The sequence below is a fragment of the Emydura macquarii genome, unplaced genomic scaffold (assembly GCF_026122565.2).
Source record: "Emydura macquarii macquarii isolate MOO-44397 ecotype Brisbane River unplaced genomic scaffold, CSIRO-AGI_Emac_v2 contig_1253, whole genome shotgun sequence".
Classification (NCBI taxonomy): Eukaryota; Metazoa; Chordata; order Testudines; family Chelidae; genus Emydura; species Emydura macquarii.
Genome location: NW_027131390.1, coordinates 33437530 through 33463646, shown reverse-complemented (window position 1 = coordinate 33463646; position 26117 = coordinate 33437530). Strand labels below are relative to the sequence as shown.

The 26117-nt window shown below is 43.5% G+C and overlaps 1 protein-coding gene across 2 annotated transcripts in view; it reads left to right on the top strand.

Annotated features, from left to right (window-relative positions):
• PCDH19 (protocadherin 19) overlaps positions 1-20535 on the top strand; it is a 102084-nt gene extending 81549 nt beyond the window's left edge. For both annotated transcript variants that reach the window (XM_067548392.1, XM_067548391.1), the window contains exon 5: positions 14687-20535. In XM_067548392.1, the coding sequence (XP_067404493.1) occupies positions 14687-15276 (590 nt within the window). In that variant the 3' untranslated portion in view covers positions 15277-20535. The remainder of the gene's footprint in view (positions 1-14686) is intronic.
• Positions 20536-26117: the final 5582 nt, after the last annotated feature.

Here is a 26117-nt window from a genome sequence, read left to right as displayed (position 1 = left end):
TGCCATTAATTTACGAGGATAAACTCAATTGCTAGAACTAATCATTTGCTGAATTTAATGGACCAGGTTCCTAGCCCTTTCAGTGTACTTTGCACCACTCTGGAGACACAAAGAGTATATTTGCACTGAAAAAAAACTCAAACCAACCTATGGCGGCAAGTCTGAGATCCCCTCCCTGGGCTTCAGAGCCGGAGCTACAGCCTCAGCCAGAATGTCTACAGGGCTATTTCATTATCGTAGCCTGAGTCTGTAGACACGGGCCCTGAAACTTGCTGCTGTGGTGGGTTTTTTTTAAATTTTTTGCTGCGTAGATGTCCCCAAACAGGCCATAAAACCATCCTAAGCAGCCAGCTGAGGATTTTCACTGGCATGGGGAATCCCTGGGAGACCTAGAGCTTGCATACTCCCTTTATAGCCTCCAGAGTAAAAGTTGTGGCTGAGGAAAGAGGGCATGCCAGAGTGTCTCTGCTGATTCCCACTGCCAGAATGGACCCCGAGGCCTGTTGGAAGCTGGCACCATTTAGGACAGCTTTTGTAGAACTTGCCCCATGATCAGGAAGCTGCAGATTCATTTGTGTCACCTCCCTTCAACTGCATCTAGGACTTACTGATGCAGCTGAGACTCTGGGCCAGTGTGTTTACACTCAATATTCCCCTTCAGATAGAGAAGGCATGAAAAATAGAGAGTGTATTAGGCAGAAAAGCAAAAGAATAGGAAAGGAATAGCACAAAACCAGACGGTCACTTTGTCTGGAGTACTGTGGGGCTCATGCAGTGGCAGAGAAAAGCAGGGACCAACAATTCCAGTAACAGAGGATTCCCCCAATACCACTCAATAGTGGGAAATGCCCCATTGTGCTGGGAACCCTGCCAGCTATCTCTGCAGTTCAGAGCTGTGTGTTTCTAACAAGTACAAAGAGCTTCTTGTAATGTTTTGCCTCGTGGGTATGTATATGATTAATTCCATGCAAGCATTACTGGTGCACTAACGGGTTTGGAGGTCCTAAAACTGAAAAAGGAAACACATTTGGCTCCTACTTCATACACAATCACTTACACTTAAGCTATTGATAGCTGATTGGGATCTGTAGACTGTTGGGCCGGTGCCACTAGGTTTCTAAGCATATTCAATGGCTGGAAGAGACAGCCAGGCTGTAGGTTTTGGCAAGCTGTAGGTCTCATTAGTCAGGCTGACAGTATCTGACACTAGAGATTCCCATCCACTAGGATGAAGCTCACTTCCCTAGGCTTTGGCCGACGTCCCAACAATATTTACATGAAGGACAACAGAGGACCAGTGTTAGATAAAGGCTGGGAGTTTCCGGCAGGCAGGCAGTTGGATATTCTATTGAATACTCTTTTTGGATTATTTGGATAATAGTGCAGTTGAAAAATGTGAGGAATGGTGGTTATTTTATGCTAAGCATGCAAAGCTGTGCTTCATCTTGGGTAGAAGTAATTTGTTTCTATTGTGGTACCACCAAAAGGCCCCAGTCAGGTTCAGGGCCACTTTGGGCTAGGTGCTGTGTGTACACAGTCCCTGCTGCAAAGAGCTTACAGACGAAAAGCCAGTGGCTTAGGTGGGAAGATGCACATAGCTTGTTAATTCCAGGGTGATGGTCTGATTATAGGAACGCTTCCCTGCTGCCTTCAAGTTCAGTCCTTCCTCCTTCAGGGCTGGCTTCATTCTCAGCAGATCACAAGGATTGTACTGGGGTCAGAAATATGGAAATACTATCCTAAACTTCACTCACAATTTAAGCTCCACCCACTCATGGCATCTGAGATAATTGCTATTTACAGTAGGTTGCTTACATGCTTTCATCAAGAGTGCACAATATAGATATTCTAGTTATCAGCATTATTCTTCTGGGGTAATTCTCCATTAAGATGAAGAGGGGCAGTTCACATCTCTCGGAACTATTGATCCAGGGCATCTGTAGACTAAGACGCTGCGGCATCAGTGTATATCCAATTCACATGCTGAACGTTACATTTGCACTTATAAGGGCTACAGACGTAATTTGCATTTTATTAAAATGGAGCCTCAAGGGTCCCCACCACAGAAAGGTACTGTCTTGCCGAGCTGGGGACAGCCAGCCCAGTTCAGTCCCCTACAAGCTCCACGATCATCCAACCACCTAACTTCACTCCACATGGCAAACCCCAGAATCACTTCAAGTGTTCTTGTGTCACTCCAAAATAGCTATCCCCTTCCTTTCACATAAATGAGTCTTTCTTTGCTGAAGTCAAAGGCTGGCTGGAAGGACCCCGGGGCTGCAAAGTTACCATGCTGCATCTCTGACTGGTGCTAGAGGCTGTCTCATCTCCTGAAACTCAAGCTCCACCTCCAGAATGGAGGACACTAGGTGGGCCAGATGCCCTGGGGGTCCCCTTTTGTTTTGTCCAAGGATCTGGGGGGTAGGCACAGTAGCAAATGTGCCTGAGACTCCCTCCCTGCTTTTGAAGCAGTCTGTTCCTGCTTTTTCTATTTCTCTTTGAAAGCATAAAGTGTTTTTAAATTTGTGTTCATAATGTTTACAATGAGATTATAGAAACTTGGACCTTACATTTTTATAGCAGCTTCTATCCTAAAGGAACGTGAAGCATCTTACAAACTGTATAGATACAAGAACATTAACACCGCCACTTAAATGCTGTCACCTCTGAGGTAGGGCACGAAACCTATTTAACAGTGCACATTGTATACATAACTGAAATTCATTGAGTCAGTTAGGGCAGCAGAATGTAATGACCCAAAGTGGAATTTGGCCTGGATGCCAATACACTGTAAAAAGAGCCATGGATCTTTAGGGACCACATCTGGGCACGAGGACCTGGGTTTTGCCTCTCAACTGAAATTAAACAGCACTTTCATTCCAGTAACAGTAACAGCATCTTCTGAGTCAGCTGCACAAGAAAGAGGGATGAGGATGGATTGTTCTGTTTCACTTTGGCTATGATAAGAATAAGATAAAGCTAGGATGAAAGATCCTGAGGATCTTTCTCTTTATTCGCCAGATAGAATCAACTTGGAATCTCTTCTTATCTTTCCCAGCTATGATTTCTGTTTTGTTGGATTTTTACTAGAATAGTCAAGCACCAGATTTCTGATCGACACAATTTTGCATGGGCTACGGTGGTAATTTGATTCATTGCTGTAGTTTGTTTGGATGCAGGGTTTGTATTGAGTTATATGAAGACGGAATACTTGAATTTGTCTGCTTAAGATTTGACAATAGAATAGAAAAGTCACCTTTGGATTAATTTGCTTTATCTGCTAAAGTCCCATTAAACTGAAGACAGCTGGTGTCAAAGGCATAAAGGGAGACAAAGTTTTGCTCCCAATTGTGGGAAATGTGTTTAAACAGGCTAGAAATGTTTCCTGCTCTGCAGGGTATAATATACTCAAATGGTTACATTAACATGAAAATATATAACAAAGAGTGTATTTAGGACAATCCCTCTATATCCAGTGCTAATGAATTTGAATTTCAGTAATGAAGTCAAAGGGTTGTATTCTTCTCCTACTGAATGCAGGATAGTAACTTTCATTATCATTAATGGGAGCTGCACAGATGAATTATAGGATCATAATAGTTAGAGATGGAAAAGATCTATCAGATTATTGAGTTTATTTCTCTCTTAGGGCCAAATCCTCCTCATTGCACTCTTGCAAGCAGCCCTGTTGGCTTAGTTATCATGGAGGTGAGCCCCATATAAAATACCCCAAAACTTCTGCATGTAGGTAGCTTATTTTCAGGGATTAAATTTTCCTTGTGCAGGAGGCCAGCGCAAAGTCCTAAAAAAAAGGGGGAGGGGGGTAGGCTGGCTTACTTGGGGTTTAAATAGTGCACTGTGCTGGTGAATTTCACCTCATGACTAAGGCATGATTTGATCTACCAATCCCAAATAAGGGGGGAAGCAGACAACATTAATTCTATGCTACACTAAATCTTAGTCAATATTTTAAAGGGTTGGCTTGGTTGTACTGCAAAGTGTGTCCAAAATTCAGCATTCCTTTGGATGATCTACCCACAACATCCCAGTTTCCAGAAAGCTTCATAGATTGTCAAAGACCTGGATTTACTGCAGAGAAGTTGTTCCTTCCCCAGCACCAAATCTATTCTTATCCTGCTAATATACAGTTAAAAAGCTTTCTTAGATGTAACAGGGTGTGTCAGTCTTCATTCACTGTACAAGTACAGTTAACCAGAAGAGAAGGACATTATTAATGGTAACATAGACCAGGGGAAAACAAGGATATTGGGCCAGATCCCTAGGTGGTGTAAATTGGAGCTATGCCGATTGATATCAGCCAGGCTCATTATACCAAGTCTGTTGAACACTGCAAAAATTGTTTACAGAAGCTGCATGCAGATGTTGGTCCCTATGAAAAGTTGAATAATAAATTAGCCTAATTCAGATCCCTTGTTTCATTAAAATCATTCCTCGTGAGTGATTGCTTTGCCCAAACACTGTTGCCTTCTTGTATTGGAATGAGCAACATGGGGTTAAAAGCATACAATTTTTCAACTCATATAAACCCCAAACAGGGAAGTTTAAAAAAAAAATCCTCATTGCAGTAAAAAGCATTTGTCACTGTCCTCAGCTATTAGTATCCTCTAAACATTTTACAAAAGAAGCTGTGGCAGGATTACATTTCTGCCTGGGCTGGAGGTTTCATATTAGTAAAGGCAGAGGGCTCTGTAAAAGCCCATAGGTCAAAAATATAATACAGTATTTCTCGGCTCTTGTTTCCTGACATTAAGCCATTAGGGTAGATAAGGGAGAGGTGCAGAGTCTTAATTTATAAGCAAATGATGATCTGTGGCTGGGGACTGTTTGCATTTGTTGGAGCTTATTATTTTATCTTGAGCTTAATACAGTGGATCACTGTTCACTAACCAATAACAGCAAATCCCTCAGCCCCAACCCTTCTGCAAAAATAGATTGAGGTCCAGAGCCTCAGTTGACGTAGGTTAGTTTAGCTCCTTGAAGTCAGTAGAGCTGTATTGATTTACACTAGCGATCCTGAATCTGGGTTAAAGGAGGATGGGGTTGCATAATATATCGTTATGGGGCTGTGATATTGCTCTTTTAAAAATATTATGGGAGTCTGGGACTCTCTGTGCAGTAGGGACCATCATGGCTGTATCATCACTGCAGGGTTGGCATTGTACGGGACCCGTTCCCATAACTGTCCTGGGAATTATCCCCCAGCGTGGGCATTCCTACTAGAGGGGAAAAACTGCCATCACAGATAAGCAAATGCTGCATTTTTTGAAGCGGAGTTCGCTGTCTGGTTTTTCTGTTTGGTAATAAGAGGAACTCCTCAGTTAACTTCAAATGAGTTTCCTGCACCATAGCACTTATTTCTTTATTTTGAAGTAAAACGTTTGGGGTGAATTTTGTGCTTTGAAAGGGAGGGACAGATGGATCTCAATGAAGTTGGTACTGGTGCATGGGTATATTTTAGCACGTGCCCTACTTTTTGCGCACACAGCACTAGATCACCACATTACACTCTCCCCTAAACAATGGGTGGCACACAGGTGTACCATCCCAGGAGCTGTGCAGGAACCAAATTGGGAATCAGAGTCTCCATGCACTCACCTGTGCAGGATTGGAAGTAGCAGCTCGATGGCAGCTCCTCCCTCCCCACACCAGGACAATGTGGGTAGCCTGTGTGTTTGTATGACTGAGCCCATAGTTTGCACCTTGCAGAAGTTGGGCTTGTATTTTTGTACCTTTTTCATGTGTGACCTTAAAGTGGGAGGGAGAAGAGGACAGCAGAGTGTTTAAAAGGTCCAAGATAGCTCTTCACCCACCCTCCCCTCGGATTTCTGCAATTGCCTGATATAGACGATTGTATTTGGGGACAGGAGCTGGCCTTCTGCCGCTAAACAGCCTTTCTCCTGAAAAATCCAACCTGCTGCAGAATCAGGTGGTGTAGAGGGCATTGGAAATTTCCTGTACTTACACTGAGAGCCTGGGCACTGCCTTGTATTACCATTAAAGTACAGGCACTGTATATGTTTTAATGAAAATAAAGATGTCAGATGGAAAAAAAAATCCAGAAGTAATTATAAAGAAAAGTGCAAAAGACTGCAGTTGTCCATGAAAGATGGCTAACCGCAAGTAAACATCAACAGCAGTGTTTGATCCCTTCATGTTTACTATTTATTCATATTTATTATTCATAAATTCAAGCACAAATGTTAGGCCTGCACCCCAGTGACACATTTGCATTTTACTTTAAGTTTGATTCCCCCACCCCCTCCAGTTTTGCAAACAGGGATTTAATGATTTACCATCCCAGATAGTTTCTCTCGTGTGTGCTCTCTAGCTTTTCTCAACTCTCTGCTTCTTGTTTCAGGAAAAGATTTCTAACACGGAAAAGTGATATTTGAATAGATTCCCCTAAGGCAATCAATTTACTTTTAATTTGTCTGGAACTAAGCTTTTCTTTGTTGCAATGAGAAAGGATTGAAACTGCTGTAAAATGTATTAGCTTCCAGGAAGATTTTGAAATGAATTTTTTAATGATCGTGCTGTTTGCTGTACCCAGCAGCAGTGTCATCGTGATTACAGTATAACCATACGGTTGCCGAAAAAACACTGAAACATCAAGATAATGCCATACTTTCATATGAGGGTACTTATGGTAATGGGTAGTGAAAATTAGGTATACTAATAAATATTAACACTTGTGTGGCTCCCTTGCACAGACGTCCCTATAGACCATCTTCATGTGGCTCAAAAACACAATCAAGGGCGTGGAAAAAAGTCACCACTCTGTTTAATTCATATTTTAGACAGATATTTAGGGCTCAACTCACAAAGAAGCTGCATGTTTCCTGTGTGGCAAAATGTTTGGAGAGTTTCTGGAATTCCCATTCTCCAGATCTCTGTCTCTCACACATGCATGTGCAAACACACAGTATCCCTTCTCCCCTTTCAGTATGCAGCCATAATCATTCAAAATATCTGCTAGGTAGGATATTGGCATCTTCGCTTCCCCAGCCTCCTACTACCCCCAATGCCACTTGCTTCATTTTGCTCTCATCACTCTATAGCAGATTAGCAGGCTGCTCCAATTCTTGGCTGGATTCTGAACCATCAGGAATCATTTGCAACCTGTACTTCACCCAGGCATTCCCTTCCCTTCCCTCTGTAGGCACCTGCAACAATCCAAATGGCATGAAGTGCCTCAGTGAAGACCGGCATTTTGTCACATACTTTTTCTCCATCACACAAGCCAAAATACAAATGCTGCAGCCCCGTCAGTCTTGGAGTGTCCTTTTCACCTTTTCTTTCTTATTTTCCATTTTCATGTGGCTCCCCTGCTTCTTTCCCCTGCTCCCCATGTATAGCACAAAATGAGCTCTACTTATTTGCCTCTCCAAACCGCCTCTGACTTGGATTGAACTGATTTTCTGTTTGAAAATGGAAACTCCAGGGACTATTGTGATTGCCCAAATTGCATCTTAGATGGTATAACAGCACATGTCAGCCCTCCATTTATCAGAAATATTAAATCCCCTAGCACTTGCACCTCTGTACGTTTTAACTTTGCCTCTGGCCAGCACTAGAGATCCAATTGAAGATAATGCAGTTGCTTGGGGAGCTGAATGGGCCATCTTTTCAATCCATTTTCATGTTGTACAGGGCTAGAGTGAACTCAGGTGAATAGGCGAATAAAAGTACACGCAGTGCCCAAGCTTCAGTTAACACTTATTTAACTACCACAGGCACTGCAAATACAGATGATCTGGGGCTCAGCCCTCCTCCCACCTCACCAAAGAAAACTGTGCACATGCACCTGCTTCATTTAAAAGCCATTTTGGGGTTTGTTTCTTCACTGGTCCCTTGCTGTGTGACTCACATCTATGAAGCAACCCCTTCTGCCAGGCAGCAGGTGGCCTGTAAAGCCTCCAAGGTGCCGGGGGGTCTGCCATGCGTAGAGTCCTGTAAAGTAGTCACAGGGTTGGGCCTGAACCTCTGTCCCGCTACAGCTGCCTTGTACTGTTTGGTTGGCACAAAGCAGCCCTAGTGCCGGTTTGCCTGGCCAGTGGAGAATTCCTCCAATGCGAGTGATTCTTGTGTTGGTCTAGAGCCATCGTGGTATCACTTACACCACTCCCCTGCTAGCTCCAGTGATATGACAGGGAGAAAGGGCCATGGCTCTGGTTTCTTTATGCCCGACTAGCTCTAACTTACACCCAGGAACTGCCCTGGGGTCAAGAAAATATAAAGGTGGTGTTAAACCACCTTCCCCATCTCTGCTCCGTCCCCCCCACTTTTGAGCTGTACTGAGGACTCCCAGCCACATCCCAGGACTGGGGCCAGAACAAGCTTTTTCTCACCTCCCCCAACATTCCCCCCAAATGGAGTGAAAGTAAGGAGGGAAAGAGAAAAGACCGGAAGGGGTGAGTGGACAGGGCAGGGTGGACGTGGGACATGCTCCCTGGTTTGGTATTTGATTGCAGACTGTTTGAATCCTGTCATGCTGCGGAGATGCGGTATATCACTGTGTCATGAGTTCATGAGTCTGTAAAAATGCCTTAGCACGATAACAAGCCCTGATATTTTCCTAAATGCTTTGAGGCTTCAGCAGCTTCCCTTTCCCCCAGCCCCTGGTGTTGTAGAGTTCAGTGGAACTGCTCCCTGCGTCTCCAGTCAAGGAGGCTTCTGTATATATTGGACTGGTATATTACACATCAGGAAGTCTCCAGGGCATTGCTGCTTTGCAGCCGTGGCAGCCCTTCTGTCCCTACTGCTGTAGCCCTTGTCCATTCCTGCTCATCTCTCAACTTGGCTATTGTTACTGTCTCCTCTCCAGCCTCCTCACTTCCTCCCATTGACCCCTCCAGCCAATCAAAATATTGCCACTCTCCCCATTCCCTCACGTCTTCCTCTGCCTTGTTCACTTCCCCCCTCTCCATCCATGTGCTGCTTTCCAGAGCATCACAATCAATAAGATCCTCACCCTCAAAGCCTGACAGACACTTGTCCCCCTCTGCCGAGCACATCTTTACTCTTGGTTCTTCTCTGGCCTCTCTGCTCTTGTCACTGCTCCAGACCCTCCCTCTTCACTCTTTTCTTCATCTTCTTCCCCCATGCTTGGCTTTGGTTCATCATTTATTTGGAACATTTTGCCTCTCTTTCTCCTTCTTCAGATCACTCACTGCTTCCAGGAATGCTCCCTACCCTGTTCTCTCAGATCACCTTTTCACATCGGTCCTCCCATGTCTTGTCTTTCTCACCTTGTCTAAGAGCCTGAATGAAAGTCCACAGAAATCAATAAGGAATCAAGGGGATCAGCCCCTCAGGTGTAAGCTCAGGGCAAGGAGTACTCTATTTGTGTAACTGATGGTGATCTTTACCTCTCCGGGGACCAAAATCCCAGTCTGAATTTTGACCAACAGGGATTTTTTACCCTTTCTGTCATGACTTGTACATGAAGCTGGTAAAGGATTTCTACAATAGAGTTCGGTAAAAAATCACTGAGGTGCTAAACGAGCTGCAGTTGTGAGGTAGTCATGCTTCGTACATGCTGTGGGCCTAACCGGCACTGTTCTGACACAATTTCATTCCTGCAGTGCCAGTTTGTTGCTTTAGATCAATGCTGTTCCAATCTCTTCCCTGTGAATTATGGAGTTCCTCAGGGCTCCGTGCTGGTCTTCCTGTTTTCCAGTGTCTATACACTTTTTCTCTGGCTCCCATGACTCCCCGCCTCCCCTCGTTAACAATATGGGTTATATCATTTTTATGCAGATGAAACATAAATTTGTCTCTCTCTACCACCAGACCTTTCTGAAGCAATTTCATTTCTCGCCAGCCTGTCTCTGAAGATTGCATGGCTCAGGCCTTTAAAATCAATACAGACACGTGTGTGGTTGGGGTTCATTATTAGTTGCCTTTGTGTTAGTCCTCTGAGGCGGGAACAGAAATGGTTTGAAATTTGGAGCTTAACATGGGCTTTACTTTATTCTTTGAGAAGCATGTTTTTTCTAGAGGTGGTTGGTTGGCTTGGTTATTTATTTATGTTGCTATATTAGGGATTATGCTCAGCTGTGACTGGGTTTTTTTCCTGTTGTCTGACTTAAAAGCAGTAGCCCCCTCCCCTTCTGATGAGGCTTCAGAAATGCTGTAGTGTCTCCGATCACTGAGGCCATTATTTTAACAGTGTGAGAATCAGTATTAAGGTGAAATGCTAACAGCTTCATTGCAAACATCCATCTGGGCTGGAGGTGTGTATAGAACCGACCAAATGCTCCCCAGTATCATGTCCCAGAGGCACTTGCTCTTGTGTAAAACCTGGGATGGATTCTTCGGGGGCTGACTCTGCTTGGCTTGTTCCAAAGCCCTGATCAGGAAAGTGCAAGGGGATCTTTCCAGGAGATCATATACTGCGCTTGCACACCTTCCTGATAAGGTAGGGTAATGGCTCCAGAAGGCTCCACGTGCAGCACTTTCTGCCCATTCGGAAGTAATTCCTCACATTTGTGTGAGAGGTTGTAAGGCTGTGGGCCCCTGTGTGGAGATGCAGAGCTTTTTGTTGAGTCGTCCAGGCAGCCAGGCCAGGTGTATCTCATTAGTTCCAACTCAGCAAGATAAAAGGTAGAGGCAGTTGAGAGAAGCGAAGGGAAGTGTTCTGGCGGAAACTGTTAGGGGTTAAGGATTATGTTGAATTATTTTAAGTACACTCCTGTCCCATGATGTTTTGTTCTGCGTTAAATTTTGGAATATAATCCAGGAAGAAGGAGATTTAGGGAAAAACCTACCTTGTGCATGTGCTGCCCTTTTATTAGGGGGTTCAGAACCTGCTCATTCACACTTCTTGCATGAAAGACCATGCAGGATCATTGCCTTTTTTACAGTACTTGACTTGCTGAGCTGATGCTGCTCATTCAGTGATTCCCTAGCTACAGCTGTGGTGCTCTCCGGACCTGAATTTCAAACACACTCAGCTTCCAACATGTTGAGCTTTTGGAAAATCTGACCCCTAAATTGAGACTTTTAAAGCCCATGGTTGTGGTCCGAACTCCATGATGCCAGATCAGCTTTAGCTTGCTTATTCCTCTCAGTTTTTCCTGGGCCAATGCATTTGGGTTCAGGAAATACCAGCATCCAGTCACATGCACGTGGTACTATATGACTTCATGTGCCTGCTCCATGACTCGGGGTTTCCAATGTAGTGGAGCAGAGAGAAGATGGAGGCAGCGGAGCTGTAGCTTCTTTGTCTGCCCTGTTGCAGGAAGGAGAGCGATTGCCTCTTTATTGCTCCCAGGCACTCCTTTGTTCTCTCCTCCCTTTACCTCCTGTTGGTGCCTGCTTCATGAACCAGTGAGCCCCCCATCCACTCTGTCAGCTTGCTCCCACCTTGCTCATTCAGGGATCCAGACAATCTTCCTGCCCAGCTTCCAGGAAGTCCCCTGCTGCCAGCTGTCTCCCTGTTGTTTCTGCATTGTGTGCACTGCATGATGTGATCATTACCTGGGCTTTGCTGCTCACGTTAGGAATTTTTTTAGTACAGACAGTAACAATTGTATTGGCTCAGGCAGGCCTAGAGCTGTAAAGAATTTCCTGTCTTCTTATTTCCGATAGTTTAAAAAAAATGCTGCACTGTGCAGAGGCTTTGTGCCTGCCTGGTGCAGGAGCATGCAGAATGCCCCAGGGGAGCGAGAGGCTGTGTGCGCGTGAGTGGCAGTTGCAACACCTATTCTACAGGTGCTCCTCCTCTGGGGGTTCAGCCTGCTTCATAGTGGTTGCAGGCTGGTGCACAGAAGGGTTGGAGCTATGGTCACATACCGTAACAGCCTCTTTCTGGGATGTGGGATCAGTGCTTAGCATTGCTGGAGCGCTAGAAATTCTCTTATGCTTGCCTCCTCCATAGGTTCACTGGAAGAGGAAAGGAAATCCCTGTGCTTACCTCTAGCACACCTGCCCAGGAAATCCATAATGGAATAAAATATTAGTTCAGATTAAGTACTGGTCATCCATGCCATGCTGATCAGCATAGTATCTGAGAGTCCAATTCAGACCCCATCTGAAGAGAGCCAAAGCTGTTACTGTCTGCCATTTAGCGTCTTTTGCCCAGTGAATTGGCTTGTGTCAGTCCAGTTCCTGGTGGCCATCTGAACGTCTGAAACCTGCTCCGAGAGCTGGTGCCATGGCTGGCAATCTCTCTACTAAGTCCAGCAAATCATGTGGCACGGAGGTGAAGCCATCTTCTTGTTTTTTGAGACGGTCTCCAACACAAAGTTGAGGCATGTTGTGGGGGATATGAACAGCATGACAAAGCTAGCTGTGATGCTACATGTGCTGTATCAATTCTGTGAATAAACAGGGACCTCAGTCCTGCATCTTTCACAATCACTAATTCTCTTCTTTAAAGAAATCAAAAAATGTCCATAAATGTAACACTCCCCAGCTCTTCCCAACCTCCAGTGTTCATGGATTCCAATCAGCTCTGCCATGCAGTCTGGCTATGACTTTTTGAAAACAAATACCTAGCCACTTGTCCATAACAAGACAAAGGAGGGAACCATTCACCTTCCAGACAGAGCAGTAACTGAAAATAACAAAATCAAAGTATAAGAGCATTTAGACAGCTCCTAATGCAGGTTGTTCTGCATGTAAAGCTGAGTGCATCATTTTCTGAAAACACTGTAGAGAAGGCTACTGAAATCCAGACCTCCTACACAGCCAGTCAGCATTGCCTTTTGTACAATGGGGTAACTGCTGTGATGTAGAGAAATAGCTAACATTTTAGACATAGATTTTCAATGAATTGATTTTTCTCTTTTTTAGGTTTGCTTTTTACTAGCTGATTCTCTATAAGTGTTAAGCTGCTCATATTTTGGTGCATTGTGTTATGTGCTGAGAATTTTTATGAGCTACCCTTGTGCTAGAATGTGGTGGAAATACAAATGTAACTGAAAAGCTGAGGTTGTATGCACAGAAGTACAAAGCATCAAAATGAACTGTTTTCAAGTGGACAGGAAGCAAACTAAAACTGAGTCTGCATCTTTGTGGGGTTCAGTATATCAGACTGGCAAGGACTGACCCCATTATTGTATTATTATTAACATGAACCCTTCACAAAGCTGGTTTGTTACTTTACTTGTATATACGTTACAATAAAAATATGCTACATATTTTCAAATGAAAGGTGTGCGCTTTGCGAAGGTTTACTGGGTTGTCTTCATTTACAAGTTCTGATCAAATGAAGGAAACACAAGAGTTAAAAGCATATACTGATAAAAGCCAGGGACGTTATCTGTATGAAATGGTCTAGTGCTTAGGACAAGGCAGTGAGAGTTAAGACTCCTGGGTTCTATTCCCAGCTCTGCCACAGATTCACATTATCACTTTAGACAAGTCATTTAACCTCTGTGAGCCTCAGTTTGCCCATTTGTAAAAGGGAGATTATATTTTCCGAGTTCACATGAGAACAGTGTGATGTACTAGGGGAAAGATTGCACCCTTGCTTGGGTGCGGGAGTTCTGAAAATGGTGCAGAACCACTGAATTTTTTCGGCACGGGGAAGACTGGCCACAAAGTGGCTGTGTAGGGGAACGCCACACTCTGCATGTGCCATGGATATGGCCAGCAGGTTCACAAACTGTGCAGATCCACTGACCAAAACCTCAGCATAGTGGGATCTGGCCAGTGTTGCAGGTCAGAGGCTCTTGCTGCTTTTTGGTGTACATCCCCCTTTGACAATCCTACCTGATATGATTTTGAACAGAGATGGAAAATATGGCCTTTAGTATTTGTAAAGCGCTTTGAGATCCCTGGATAAATGGTGCTATAGAATTGCAAAATACTATCCCGTGTATCAACAATGGAAATGCTGCTAGTTGCAGCCTTAGGTTCTGGAGCAGACGGCAGGGAGAGAATCTTTATTATTCCCATATGAATGGAGATCAAGTGCTGGAAGTGACAAATTTAATCTTCAGTGGAAGGAGGTGGCGCTGGTTATTTACAAAGCCTCTGCAGTTGTGTAGGAGGCCAACAGGGAATTAAGCAAAATATAAAAAATCAACAAAAATAGAAATAAACCGCAATCCCAGATGTAGAATTTATGCTGAGATTTTTCACACTGAACAAAGTTTAAAGCAGAGTGCCTTTTAGCATTGGTTACTGAAAACAAAACTGCTGACTCTAAGCAGCTTGACACATGAGACAAACCCATTTTAATTTATTTCCTATCATAAGTTGTTTCCCTTTAGGTTTTAGTTCTGGCAGCAGTAGCAGCAGCAGGAAAAAAGCAAATGACACACAACCTGTTGGAAGTTGAACTTCAGCCTGTTAAAATCATCATAATAAAAAAGTACAATAAAATGCCCCTTTAAAATGTCACTTTAAAAATGTCTGTTCAAAAGAAACTAACATTTATGTAGGCATAATAGAAAAGGTCTGATCCTGCAAACCGTTACTTCATGAGTAATCCCCTGGAAGCCAGCATCAATGTCTTAGCACATCCTTTGGTGGTGATGAATACTTAGATTGTCCATTTGTGTGTGTGAGTATTAAACCATGCTCATCACGATGGTATGTGATGGGATGTTAGTGCTGGTTTCTATGCATCACATGTGTGAGTAAAGGTTTCAGGGTCAGCTTTCAGTAAGAAAGAATCCTCAATTTCATAAGCCACTGTATTTTCTTCACACAGATCAGAGTGAAGGATTTCATTGTAGGGAAGAGTGCCGGATCCTTGGTCACTCAGACAGATGCTGGATGCCCCGGAACTCTGTCCCCAGTCGTGCAAAATCCCCCGAGCATGGAAGGAACGTCATGGCACTCTCTATAGAAGCTACCACTGTGGATACGGAGCCTTACGAAGACTGTAGTACAAAAAGGACTTTTGCAACGTTTGGTAAAGATGGGAGCGAACCTCTCGCCGACGAGCGTATCGTCAACTTGAAAGGCAAAAGAACAGTGGATCTGCCCATCTGCAGCCCAAAGGTAAATGGCGCAGTCCGCGAGGCGGGGAACGGCTGCGAAGCTGTGAGCCCCATCACATCACCCCTCCATCTGAAGAGCCCGCTGTCCAGCAAACCTTCAGTATCGTACAACATAATGCACTGCCCGCTAAATCATGATCTGGAGCAATTTGTAAACAGTGGCCCTTCTCGGCCCACGGAAGCAGAGCCTAGAGGGGCAGACAGTGAAAATATAATGCATGAAATTAACCCACTTCTGCAAGAATGTAGAGAAAAAGACTCATCAGGAGTGAAGAGACTAAAAGACATAGTACTCTAAACCACACCTTATAAAAAGGAGAACCGACACTACTACAAGCGCATATTCTTTTTAATTGCTTACCAATGGTTCACAAATTGCTGTATTTAAGAGCTTTCCCTAAATGTATTGTTTATAAATGAAGCTATCATTAATGTGACAATCCCACTTGTTTCAACAGGCAGCAGGGGTGTTCAGTTGAAGCAAATTAGCTTGTTTTTTTTTTCTTTTTGTCACACAGTGGGGGTAAAGGTGAGACCAGTTGAGTTATAAGAAGTATTATGTATGGAGTATTTTCAATTTATATATTTTTATATCTCAAAACTCTCTATTAGAAATTGCCATTCTTTGTAATGAATTGAATTGAAAACTCCTTATCCAGCCATCTTTAATAATCACCCTGACATTTTTGTAATCTGTACAATTTAATGACCATTTCTTGTGTACAACTGTTAAAAGAACAATTCAATGAGTTTTAATATTCGCCCAACACAAGGCTGTTTGTAATTTAAAATGTTGCTATTTTGCTGCGGACACCCCTGCATTACGAATCCTTTTGCTATCACATGCTTATCTGTGCTATTATCGTATTTGATATTGCAAATTACTGTATGTCTAGTGATGGCAAAAGGCTTTCAAGTTTAAAAAAAACACACAAATATATTTAAAACTTGGGGAAACTGCTAATTTCAAAGTCAATGTAAGGAGTGTTTCTCCTGCCCTCCGCCCCCTGCACCCCACACATCCTCTACTTGTTTTCACAGTGCTATGATAGATCGTTGTGGAAAGTCATTCAGGGGATATTCTGCTGTCTAATTTGCAGTTGTCAGATGCAGTGTGCTAAACGTTTTGAGATCCATTTATATTTCATTTTAATTTCAAGGCACTGCATGGAAAAGCTTCTCTGTAAGTTATTAGCTCCCAGGTTTAGATATTTATTCCCTGTCTCTAATCATCTCAAAGCAAAGGAATTGTTTAACAGATCTAAATTAGCATCTTGGTTAGACACACATTTCCTGTTTCAAAATTTCCCAATCATGATTACACTAAGTACTTGTGAGTGTGTATGTATCTCATCACGGGATGGATTTTAGAGTGGTGTTATTTCTATTTATCTCTTCATCATAAATAGGTATAGAATAAGCAATGGAAGATATACGTGTAGGGGGACACAGGTGAAATGTCACACTACTACTAATCAAATTAATGTGCCTTCCATATGGAGAAGAAAAAAGCGAGTCATTATTTTTTCTCATAACTAAGTACATATTTTATATGATTACAAATGTGCACATACAAAATTAATTTTAAAAAGACAAAAGACCATTTGAGCTACTCGAACAGCCATTTTGTAGAAAGGAGGGGTCCATAAAGATTTTCACAGAATTATATATTCTCTGCTCTCCTGCACTACATAATTGTTCAGATGGGGTTTGGGTGGGGTAGGGTGGGGCATGGTATTATTAACCCTTTATTTCACAGACTTTTCTACCCAAAAGAGAATATTCCTTAGAGCTTAAAAGTTCATTATGAGGGAGGAAAAAATACAGATCTTGCTGACATTTGCTCTGCCAATGAACTGAAAATAATGGTTTCTAGAGAAACAGTCTTCCTACTACTAATGTATCTTGATAACATTCTCGTTACTTTGATTTATTTAAATTAAAAATGTCATCAGGAAAACAGCCTCCAATTGTTATCGTCCTAGAAATCAAATAAGCTCCAGTCATTTCTTTTCTTTAGAGAAGGTGGATAAAATGAATATGGTTGAGTTTTTAACTACTCCAATTGGTACATTACCAATATGTCTTATGGGTCCAGGAATTTGAAAATAATCTATCAAAAGGAACTTCTAATGAAATTACTAAAGCTTTATTGGTGTTGTTTGCTACCTCATGCAGATGGAATCCCCTGAGTTGGTGTGACTGCATCTCTCCATCTAAAACTGACTCATGTTTCTTTTTTTCCCTTCATTTTGAAGTTTGATTCATTTTTTAAATAGTATGTTCTTTTTATTCTAGTTTTTCATATCTGGGGTTCTGTACTGCTGTCATTAAAATATATATTTTTTGCAAGCCGATGTATTATAATTACATGAGCAATAGAAGAAACAGGTTGGTTTGGGGGTGGTTAAGTTACTGGGCTGCCTGTAATATTAAGATGGGTGTTTCTGTTCATTATGATGTTACCTGCATTTGTTAATTTTTGAGGGCTTTAAAATTCATGTACCTACTTATTGAGCCACAGAAGCTTCCTGGGTATCCTTGTTAGCTGTGGAAATTAATCCTCATTGACTGGCAGTAAATTGTTTATAGAACGATTTTGTGCCTGTGTGCGGGGCAGCAGTAACTCAGCATCAGTCTACAGTACTGCTCTCCCACCCCTCCAACACATACTCTCAGGCTTATCTGGATAGCAATCATGACGCTTTTGGCATCAGGGGCCTCTGCTTAGGGTGCTCAAGGACTCTGGTTGCTTTAGGCTAGCTGACAAAATGGATTGACGTTTATATGAACCGTTTGTTGTCTCCTGGAGAGTCCACAAAAAGGGCCCAGGTTTTTCAAAAACTCCTGAGTTTTATTGCTGGGATTTTGTCACAAAATCCATGAAGCTCATTAGTTCTGTACCAAGTTTGGTGAAACTCTCCATTTTCATCCAGGTGTGACCTTGAGATTTTGAATTTTCGTGCCTCCTAAACGTAAACAAACCCGGCTGGGGATGTATGTGTCGCAAATGGTGTAAACTGAACCCATCCGACTGCTTGGTCCAACCTCTCCTGACTTGAAACTCGTGGGTGTCGTGCTGCTTTAATAGCAGGTCATTTCCCTGAAATGAGTCATTCAAGTAACTTCACAAAAGGGAGCTGATGAGAAATAGCCCAAAAGGCTTTCCTGAGACGAGCCAAAGGCATGATCTCTCACTAGGATAGGAGAGGTCTCCATTCCCCACCCTCTCGCCTCCATGTCTACAACAGGTGGGAAATGTATTTAGTCAAGAATATCATTTTTGGATCCAGGTCATAGAGCTGCACTCCATATGTAAGCATGGCCCTACTTTACTGTAAGCTGACTCTGGGGCCTGAGATGTGTTGAGGCTGAGCTCTGGCTGAAGTCCTGCACTGACCAACATCATGACTCCTGCCTAAGATAATCTTGATCCAGCTCCATTAAAGTCTCCCATTGGCTTCCGTGGGGGGTTGGATTGAGGCTTAACTCCCCAAGCCAAATAATTTCCCCAGAAGGGCTTGTACATTATCTTCTACAGAACTGAGAGCAACAATCCATCAGGTGACACTGGAGCAGAGGGGATAGCCAATTAGCATGGATTCTCCTCCATCTAATACACTGTGTTGCAGATCTGTGAAAACTGGATCTTTCCCATTCCTCTCCCACAATCCTCCTCCTCCCCATACAAAGATATAAGAGAGCTAGGTCATGGTCCCCTGTCAACTTAACTGGTGAATATAAAATGGACAGAAGAGTCTAATGGTTGATTTCTACTGAATGTGAGCCTCTGACTATTGACCTGCCACTACCAGCCTAGCATTTGAGGATAATAGATGCTAACTGAAAAGAAAAATAAAACAATTCTCTAATTTACCCATCCTTGCCACTACAAATACTCAGCCCAGAAAATATGTACAATATTTCTATATTAAAAATGAGTTTTAGGAGATCAGTAAGCCCTACTGCTTCCAAGCAAACCATTTAAACAGAAGATTTTCCCATCCTGGTCTGTGCTGAAGCTTGGGATCTTGAGTGACTAGAAGGCACCTCCACGCCTTATTGTTTATCACATGGGAAGAAAAACCAGGAGAGGGACTGGAAAAGGTTCATCGCCCACAGAGTTCCCTCCCCTCTTCCATATATTTCCTATTCCCAGTTGCTTTCCCTCTCTCGTTTGAAATCAGTGCAGAGCTTCTGGCTGAGCTGTATTATAGTTTTTAAAGTAGTTAAATTAAATTAACCACATCAAAATGTGAATGACTCAGGATGGCTTTTTCGGACAAAGTGTAATGGAGTTCTCTTTTAGAATTATCAAATTTGGCATAGGCAAATTGTTTGAACATGATGGTTTCCCCCCAAATATTTCCTTCAGGTAAACTTGCTCTGCCTACCTATTTACACAGGGAAATAAGAATTGTGTAGTGTTGTATACCACGTTTAACAAGAGCCTGGTTTCCAGATTTGCCAATCATCCACAACGCAAAATGAAACCAATACTGTATTTGTGCGTCTAACACCTCCGGAAGTCAGACCCCTAAGATACAATTTATGAGTAAATTCATGACATGCTCTACTCAAAGTGTAATATTTACCTACTTGATAGAATAGCTTTAGAAAATACTTTCACAAGTGGAATTTTCTTTTCCTTACATTGAAGTCTTACAGCACTGGTTTTGTTTTTATGCTGAGATATAGAAAGGGGAATATGGGCGCTGGGGGAGGAGGGTGGTTACGGGAGGGTGGATTGATGGTTTAAAAAATAATCCATAAGCACTTAATGCATTGTCCTGATGAAGTTGTTGCGGTTAACCCTGTTTTGTTGTGAAGCTGGAGATGGCCTGTGGATCACACATTGTGCAGAAGTGAATTACTTTTTTTCAAATACGAAGCAAGTTGCTTTTGTGAAGAACACTGTCTGATTAATATGTTGAAATTACTCTTGGAGGGAAAAAAAACCTAATTATGGATAGAAATACATCTGTCTGTCATTGGGGAAATGGATGATCTTGTTGCTACAGCTGCTTTTGCCGCTACAGATAATCTTTTATCCAACTTACGAGGTGCATTTAACCTTAGCAGAAGAACCCAGCTAACTCTCTGTTGCACGCCTTGGTGAAATGGATTCTTTACTGGCATCAGTTAATGTTCAGCTGATATGAGCTGGGATATAATCTTAAGTGACAAGACCTGACCGAGTGCAAGCTACTTTTCAGCAACAAATACCTCCTTGCACTATTGAAATGCTAAGGTATTAGTTGCAGAAGGTCTTAAGTCTTACAGCTACAAGCTCCTGTAGTCTGATGACACCATAACTGTTTGCCCGCCAGAGCACGCGGGATTTCAGTAGGACTTAAGTACAGTACGTTTCATCATGGTGTCTCTGCTGATTATATGAAGAATAAATTGTTGTATATGCTGATATGTATGTTATGTACATTTTCACAGTGATGGAATCATTGTAAACAAAAAAAAACTGGAAAAAAAATCACCATTCTGTCTATTTTATGAAATTGATAAAGCAGCTTTATTAAATTATTACAATTCTGTTTCAAAATGGTGTACCTTCCATGTTTCTCTCATCTGATGAGAACTTTGTTTTCCACTTATGTGATTTTTTCCCCCCTCTGCTTCGAGCATCTAATGCATTTTAGTATTAAAGGCAATTATTGAATAAAATTGAAAATAAATGTTTGGTTAAATATGGCTAAAAGGGTTTACTTGTGATTGGCTTGGGTTGTTGGCCTGGCAGAAACCAAAGCAGACAGAGCTGTTCACATGGTCTGAACCCTCTAGAATTTCAACTGGTGCTAAAATGGATACTGTAATAGCCAAGGGCAAATGCCCAACTTTAAAATAACGACCATATTTTGAAATGTTTTAATCTCAGATCTATAATAGGTTCAGCTATTAGCTCATAGGTTCATCTCGGGTGAAATTCACCCTAGCGCATCAGGACCACATAAGCCCCTTTCTTCCATTTAAATTCCACTTACAACCCATGTTAAAGGCTTAAATGTGAACGGCAAAGAAAGGGAAAAAGAGTGTGTCCCCCATTCCCTTCTTCATTGTTTGTAAAGAAGGCCTTTAAAATGTTTCTTCCCCTGGCTTTCTGCCATAGGAATATCAGGGAAAGCATGTCTTACCTTTCAAGGTGTTTGCAGGAGGTCTCTTTGGAAGACTTAGGGAAGTGGTTTGGGAGCTTTCTCAGCCCTTAATTGATTATCCTTGTGCAGGTCTTTTGCACTGGGATGAATTTCACCCATAAGTGGGTGTTATATTGGTCTTTTTCCATTAACTGGATCCGTAATCAACTTCAGCTAAAACACATGATCTTGGCGTTTTGGTGAAAGAGATTAAACAAACCCAAATATCCTGCAGAAAAATAATTACCCAGTGTCTCTTATAAATAGGTGAGGAAGTGGAGTGGCTGATGGTGGAAATAATCATTTAAAAACAGATTCATATGTGCTGTCTTTAGCTTTAAAGCAATGATGAAGGTTACAGCAATCGGACTGTGGTACAATAGTGAAGGCTCCTAGAGGTTTATCCCTTAAAAACTGCCAGATTCTGAGATTTAACACTTGGACCGTGTAACAGTCTATGCTTGCCCTTTAACAGTAGTGGGAGCTAGAAGACCTGTTCCAAGAAGATGGAATGAACAAAGGCCCAGAGGATTGCCCAGAAGATAGGAAGTAGTGTCAGGGAACTAGTAATTACATGGGGAAAAAGCTCAGGACACTGTCCTTTTAAGGGCCTCAGGTCAGGAGCACTGTAGTGTAAGGTGGGATAGGGCTTTCCTCTCTTCCAACCAATCGAGAGCTGCTCTCTGAAGGGTAGTATATAGATAATCACCTCCCTTGGAACAGGAAAGATGCCCGTAGCAGAAGGAAACTAGAGGCAGAAAGCTGACCTTCAGTTAGAAACAGCTAGGAGTGGTGACCTTGTGAAAAACAGATGCTGGCAGGAGAAGAGCTCCACGGCGGAAGAGCCAGAGAGAAATGTGAACTCTTGGGTTGCAATGTGGGAAATTTATTTTTGAGACCTTAAGGATTACGTGGGATTGATTGCGGTCATGAAACCAGCCTCAAGTGGAGGGTGGTTCTACTCCTAAGAGAGACTATATAGAGCTCATGAGGGGCCCTGAAGAGGGAAAACAGAGGCAGAGTGCTGCAGAGGGAGCACAGCAAGTGGCAGCCCTGTTACAGGCCAGAGGAAGAAAATCCATCTACACTGCAACGTGTGATAGAAAAAAATCTGTGCGTGGCTGCAGATCCTGCATTCCTTGCACACTCAGAACGCCCGTGTACTTTCACGGAGAGCTGTGGGAGAGCAAGGAATGCAGGGTTGAGCCCTTGGGGGGTTTTTAGTTACAAAGATCATCTTGAGGCTGAATTCACTCCACTGTGCAGGTCGTGCACAAAATCATTTGCACCCCTTGGATCCCACACTAAGTACTTCTGTGGTGGTTAGGGTTTGGCATGGCGCTTTGCACTAGGGTCAGGTTCGGCATGACTGTACTGACCTTTTACCATAAGGATAGACTGTAGAAGATTAATTTTTAACACAACATTCTGCAGGTTATTCATTTCCATTAGAAATCTGCTAAGGAGAGTAATGCCGAAAGAAAAGCATCTCTGATTGAGCCTGTAACGTAGGGCTCTGAGGGCCAGATTTTCAAAGAGCTCAGCAAATTGGATGCTCGTTGGTGCCAAGATCTTGAAAATCTGGCCATAAGTGTCACAAGTCCCAACTGTGCCAGGCACTGTACAGCCAAATAACGAAGACAGCCTCTGCTCCAGTGTAGCTGTCAGGCAGGACATGGGGAGCGGATAAAAGAGACAAACAGGAGGGTGGGAAGAAGAGGAAACATATGGAAACTTCAATGGAAGTGATAGATTTGGCAAATCTGACCCATATTTAAGGGAGACATGCTCCTCTGAAAATCTTGCTCCAGCTGTAGGGGCTGAGCATATGGAAACCTGGCGCCATGAGTCAGTCAGAGCTGTGTTGATCTGTGCTAAACCTGAGCAGAGCTGGACTGATGGAGTGAAATTTGCCTTCATACAGAGGGCCCATGGAAAGGACCCATGAAGCCCTGAGCCCTTAGAATTAAATTCATCCCAGTGTAGGGACCCACGTACCACATAAGCCCTTAAATTACAGGCACATGTTATCTTTCATGTGTGGCTTAAGTGGTGTGGATGTTGTTGTGTGAATCCCTTGCAGTGTGCATTATCTGCCCGTGCTAGCTGGCTCTATACTAGACTTTTATCTATCTATTTATTTATTTAAAAAGAAATTTACCGCCATTAGACTTCCAGTGCTGCAGCTCCAATGGTGGTAGCCAGAGTGGGAGTGCTGGTGTAGACAAGGCACAGAGGTTGTCCTGCAGTGCGGTCTATGCCTGCTCAGAACGGTCTAAACGCAACGGTAAGAATGTAAGTGATGTTGATGCCCTGATTACACTAGCACTCCCAGAGTTGCTATCACCAGTGGAGCTGCACCAGTGATGGGGTGACTGTGGGGCATTTTCCAGGAAAGGCGAGTGCAGACCAGGGCCCAGAGGCTTGAAAGGCCCAGATCGTGATTCTCTCGCTCACAGATCGTCTCATGTAAAAAGGTGACAAAAACCTACGTATTAAAGTGAGCACTCTGCTCTCCAGACCGTGAGTACTCTGCATCGCTTCACCAACGGCTCCAGTGTGATTCACCAACCAGCGATGATGCCTCATCCCTCACTGGACCGGCCGAGGCGGAAATGATACAGAGGTGGCTCTCGCTTCTGTGGGGGAGGGGAGAGGAGAGGGGAGCGTCTCAGGATGATTCTAGAAGCTGCATTGATCAGGCCTATAGGAAGATCTCCCCAGTCCTCCCCAGGTAGTGGGTCTGGATGGTGGGCTCCAAGCCGGCAGATTTTTGGGGCTTTGGGAGAAATTAGGGGAGCCGGGCACAATGATCCTTAACGAGCAGTAATTCAAACGGGAGGGGACTGGCAGCAGGGGCCGTTCTTCACTCTAGAGCACATGCCACGCTTGGTCTGGAATTGCTCTGAGTTGAGACTCTAGGCAGGCTGCAAGCCCCTCTGTTTCCCCAGTCCTGTTTGCCCAGGGGTGGCTGTCAGGCCTGGGCAGTTCTGATGGCTCTTGGGGTTCTCAGTAGGCAGCCGGATTCCTGTAAATTTGATTTAAATAACTGCACAGGAACCTATAGAAGGGGACATGAGATAACTTCCTTGCTGCAGCCCTGGGAAGCCTGCTGTGGGGACTGTGGGGCAGCTGGGATTGGGGCAGCCTGTGTTCACTGATTAGTGTCACATGCCAGGGGGGGTGAGGGGAGGGGAACTCTGATGCATGGCAATGCAGGCTGCCTACTGTGGGAATTGGCTACCGCTTGGTGGCACATCTACCCAAGGCGCATGCCAGTGCACGTCACGTCCGAGGACAGAGCTGAGCTGAGCTGTGAGTGGCTTAAAAAATCTTGCTTTGGTTTTTTGGAGTGCCGTTCCTGATTACGGGTGTTTTCAATGGATTGCTTTCACAAATTCGTTCTAGAGTTTGGCTTCTCCGCAGAACTGGTGGGCACAACACGCTCTGCGGTATCACAGTGGAGACACGCATCCTGTGGGAGCAGGTTTTAGCTTAACTCCTTCAGTGCTACTGAACTTTCCAGAAAGAACAAAGCTGCTGAGCTGTGAATGTCCCAGGTACGTTTCTATGTAACACAAGTGCATTGGTGATTGGTGATTTGCTGGTGGCCCAGGTTTCATTTAGGTACCTAAAACCTGGCCCCATGTGGGTCTTGAGCTTATTCGCAAATTGTACCACCCTCGGAGCGAAATTCACCCTATGTAGGCCACTGGCATGAGCGTGAAGGTCTTGGGCTAATCCTTTACTTAGGGATGAATTTCACTCCATGGTCCCAGTCCAATTCCCACTGAGTTTCATGGAAAGACTTACATTGACTTCAGTGGGAATTGGGTAGGGGAATGATTTAATAAAACTGTTCTAACCCCAGTCAGTGCATTTTGCATGCTGGAAAGCTCCTCGTTACAGCCAGCTGAGAGCCGTCTTAAATGTCAGTGCTATGATATCTCCCCCTCCTGCTCTGCTAGCCAGCTGTCAGCATACTGCGTCTCCTCCGGCACACCCCAAAGAGCTTACAGCAGCTTAAAGCCACTGTGTGTTTAGACAATAATGTTTGTTTTGAAGTTTGCATAAATAACAGACCCAGAAAAGGGCTTAGGCGGATGGAGGCGAGAAAGCCTAATTTATAGCAGTCCACTGAGAAGGAAGAGATTCAGTTTTAAAAATGCCTGCTCAGAAATAATGCTGGCCCAGAATAACGCTCTACATTGTATTCCTCTCGAGGCCTCCTTGCACATAAACAGGGAGGGCCAGATCCTCAGCTGATGTAAAAGCACTGAAGTCAGAGAAGCTATGTCGATTTTCACCAGGCGGGGATCTAGCTTTTAATGGGGGTATGATCTATGCTAGGTGTATGGAAGGCAGCTGTTACTTCCTGGTCCACAAGCAGACATATTCGATATTTACTGTAAGATCTTTATATTTCTTTCCTATTTCCAATTACAGTCCCAAATACATCAAAATTATAAAGAGCATCTTGTTGCTGGTAACACTGCTAATGGATGGCACTTTTCACCTTGCCTTGCCCTGCCCATGCTGCTGCTAGAATAACAGAAATGGAAGGGACCTTGCACGGTCATCTAGTCCAGTCCCCTGCACTCATGGCAGGACTAAGTAATATCTGGACCATCCCTGACAGCTGTTTGTCTAACTTGCTTTTAAAAATCTCCAGTGATGAGATTTCACAACATCCCTAGGCAATTTATTCCAGTGATTAACCACCCTGAGAGTTAGGAAGTTTTTCCTAATGTCCAACCTAAACTGCCCTTGCTGCAATTTAAACCCATTGTTTCTTGTCCTATCCTCTGAGGTTAAGGAGAATAATTTTTCTTCTTCCTCCTTGTAACAACCTTTTATGTATTTGAAAACTGTTATCATGTCCCCTCCCAGTCTTCTCCAGGCTAAACAAACCCAGTTTTTTCAGTCTTCCCTCATAGGTCATGTTTTCTAGACCTTTAATCTTTTTTTTTTCTCCCCCTCTTCTCTGGACTTT